Source organism: Aphanomyces astaci, assembly GCF_000520075.1.
Source record: "Aphanomyces astaci strain APO3 unplaced genomic scaffold supercont1.544, whole genome shotgun sequence".
Classification (NCBI taxonomy): domain Eukaryota; phylum Oomycota; class Saprolegniomycetes; order Saprolegniales; family Verrucalvaceae; genus Aphanomyces; species Aphanomyces astaci.
Window position 1 is genome coordinate 1 of NW_009798807.1, and position 2,577 is coordinate 2,577.

General features: G+C 48.4%; 1 protein-coding gene across 2 annotated transcripts; it reads right to left on the minus strand.

Annotated features, from left to right (window-relative positions):
* Positions 1-11: 11 nt before the first annotated feature.
* On the minus strand, positions 12-1,007 carry H257_19387 (the record flags this gene model as incomplete). 2 transcript variants are annotated; one of them, XM_009848533.1, is made up of 5 exons in its annotated part: positions 867-1,007; positions 734-816; positions 605-682; positions 209-554; positions 12-151 (listed from the first exon to the last, which is right to left on the minus strand). In XM_009848533.1, coding segments are annotated over exons 1-5 (756 nt in total), but the record flags the coding sequence as incomplete, so codon positions are not given. The 2 variants fall into 2 exon arrangements, with proteins under 2 accessions (XP_009846835.1, XP_009846836.1); XM_009848534.1 differs by having other exon boundaries at positions 734-1,007.
* Between the last annotated feature and the right edge of the window lie 1,570 nt (positions 1,008-2,577).

Below are 2,577 nucleotides of genomic sequence, written 5' to 3' on the forward strand. Positions count from 1 at the left end.
GCAAAGCCGACTTCGGGGTTTCTCTGGTTCAGTCGAAGCACCTTGTTGTACTCGACGAATTGAAAGTTGTCGAACCGACGAGCAGGCAGTTGGTCGTCAAACTCCTCCATCATGTCCCACGGCCCGTCGCCAACGCCCACCATTACAATCGCTGCAAGAAGCACGGATCAATCAATACTCGTGGAATATGCAAGGTGGAAGGTCGTACAAAGGGGATAGTTGGAGGCAGCCACGATGGCTTCGCGTGTTTCCTTCTCGTTGCTCACTTGACCATCAGCAACGATGACTAGGATGTGGTACTGCCGGGTGCGCTGGACGATGCGGATGGTCTCTTGGATCACGGGGGCAAAGTTCGTCGGTCCAGAGAGCTTGATAGTGGGCGTGAGTTGCTTGTATCGGTCGAGAACGTCGTCGAAGCCATGACACGGATTGCTGTTGACGCCAAGGTGGAAAAAGCTGGTGGATCCAGTGCGAACATCGCCAAACCCAAGGGTTGGGATGAGTTTGTCGTCGTCGAATGCTTCCAGAGTCCGACCCATGATGTGAATGACAGACTACGTGATGGTGAGCTGTCAATACGTTGAATGGTTTTGAAATGGCGCACCTGATACGGGTTCACTGTGGCACCGCTGGGGTCGATAGCATGAAGACACTTGCCTCCAAATGACTTTTCGCCACTCCACTGTCAACAACGAGTTAAGGACACTGACATGCAACATGGTACTGTACCCACCTCATTGGACTTTGTGTAGTCGATGGCGACGACGAGGTTGGACGATTCCAACCCTGCCTTGCGAAGTGATTGCTGCAGTTCCTCTGGACATGTGAAATCCATGGTTAGCCGCGGCCATCAACGTTCAACGTACCGTATGTCTCGTACTTGTCGGCGATGGGGACGAATGCTGACCGCGCTATCGCCCTTGACGGAACTGGAGAGGCCACGCTCGCGTTTTCGCTGGACGGGATGCACCCCATGCTTGCTTTGAGGTGATGTCGTGTTGAGGAATTGTGAAAATGCGCATTTTTTGTCCAAAAGTCATTTTGGATGCATCCAAGACGGACATCCCGAAAAATTCAACAAATTTGACGTCCCAATAAGAACATATCCGGATAATGCTTCGACTCAAAAGATGATGTATTGGGATTTACTACTCGAGTGTAATTCCCAATACAACTCTCAAGTGTAATGTTTGGGTTTTTGGACGAGAATCCCAGTCATCCTTTTTAGCAAGTGCGAAATATCTTGACTTTACGAACTACTACCTCTGGTAGGTATTAAGTGCAGGCGGTGACAAAAATTAGTGTTCCAGTTATCCGATTGGCCTAAAACTTAGTGGAGCGTGTTCGTTTCATTGAGGCGATTCTGATCATATTTTTGTTGAATTATATGACCACATTCGCACTTGCTACGACTCCAAGTCTGCTCGAAATACAAATTCCAAATCAAATTTGACGAACGACAAGCGCATGGCGCTGTACCAAGAGCTTCAGCAAGTAAGCACAAATGGGGCACATTGCTGTCGACGATGCCTTGTTAGTTCAAGCGGCAACTGAGGGTGGTTGGAACATCCAGCTAATGTGCCAACCAGGTCTAGAACGTTCAGGTCCGGCGACTGAGGACCTGAACGTTCTACCTAAACCTGGTTGGCACAATAGAGTTGAAGAAGCCCATGTCTAGAACGTTCAGGTCCGGTAACTGAGGACCTGAACGCTCTAGACCTGGGCTTGTTCAACTCTATTCCTTCACTGTAGCAGCAAATGAAATGTCGGTCCATGGAGGACCTGAATCGTTCAATTGTCTGCCATCATTGACTTTGGAGAAGACGTTTTGAACCTGGCGCCGGGTAATGCATGCGATTGTTGGGGTTAATGGTGAGAACAGCTACAAGATCCCTCGGAGCGATGTGACTGAGGATGACGCGATTGCATTGGAATTGATGGATACGCGCCTGGAAGCAGAGGGTCGAATGAGCGACACCTGTGACCTGATACAGGTCATGGTAGTAGTGAAAGGGAGGGTTCTGACTCGACCCTAACTAGGCTTCCTGGTGTCGATGCCAAGGACCTGAGGAAACCAGGGACTGAACCAGCGACCATCGGTGAGTTCTTGTCCTACTTGGATCAGGTGTAAAGTGATCTATAAGTAGACGCGCTCCCAACTGAGCCAAAAGAACTGGTCTGGACATGAGATTGTACTACGAGAATGAGAACTCTCTACTGTAGTGTAAACTTTTTAAATACAGATTCGTTTTACTTTGTTTTTGTATTGCATTGAATGTTTGCCTGCACTTATTACCTACCAGAGGTAGTACTACGTAGTAATACTTCGAATCGAACTTCGAAGCTTGCAGACTTTGCTGTCTCAAAAAAGTTACTCGAAGTGTACCAGATTTTGATTTCGCAGTTATTAGGTGAACCGTTGTTAGAGCAACCCAAGCTTCTTGATCGTCTTGAATTGATCTACGGCACAAACCCATCAGTACACCATGTAGTTGTGGAAGAATGAATGGTTTGTACCTGGGATTTCCATGAGGGCGGCAGTAGCAAAGCCGACTTCGGGGTTTCTCTGGTTCAGTC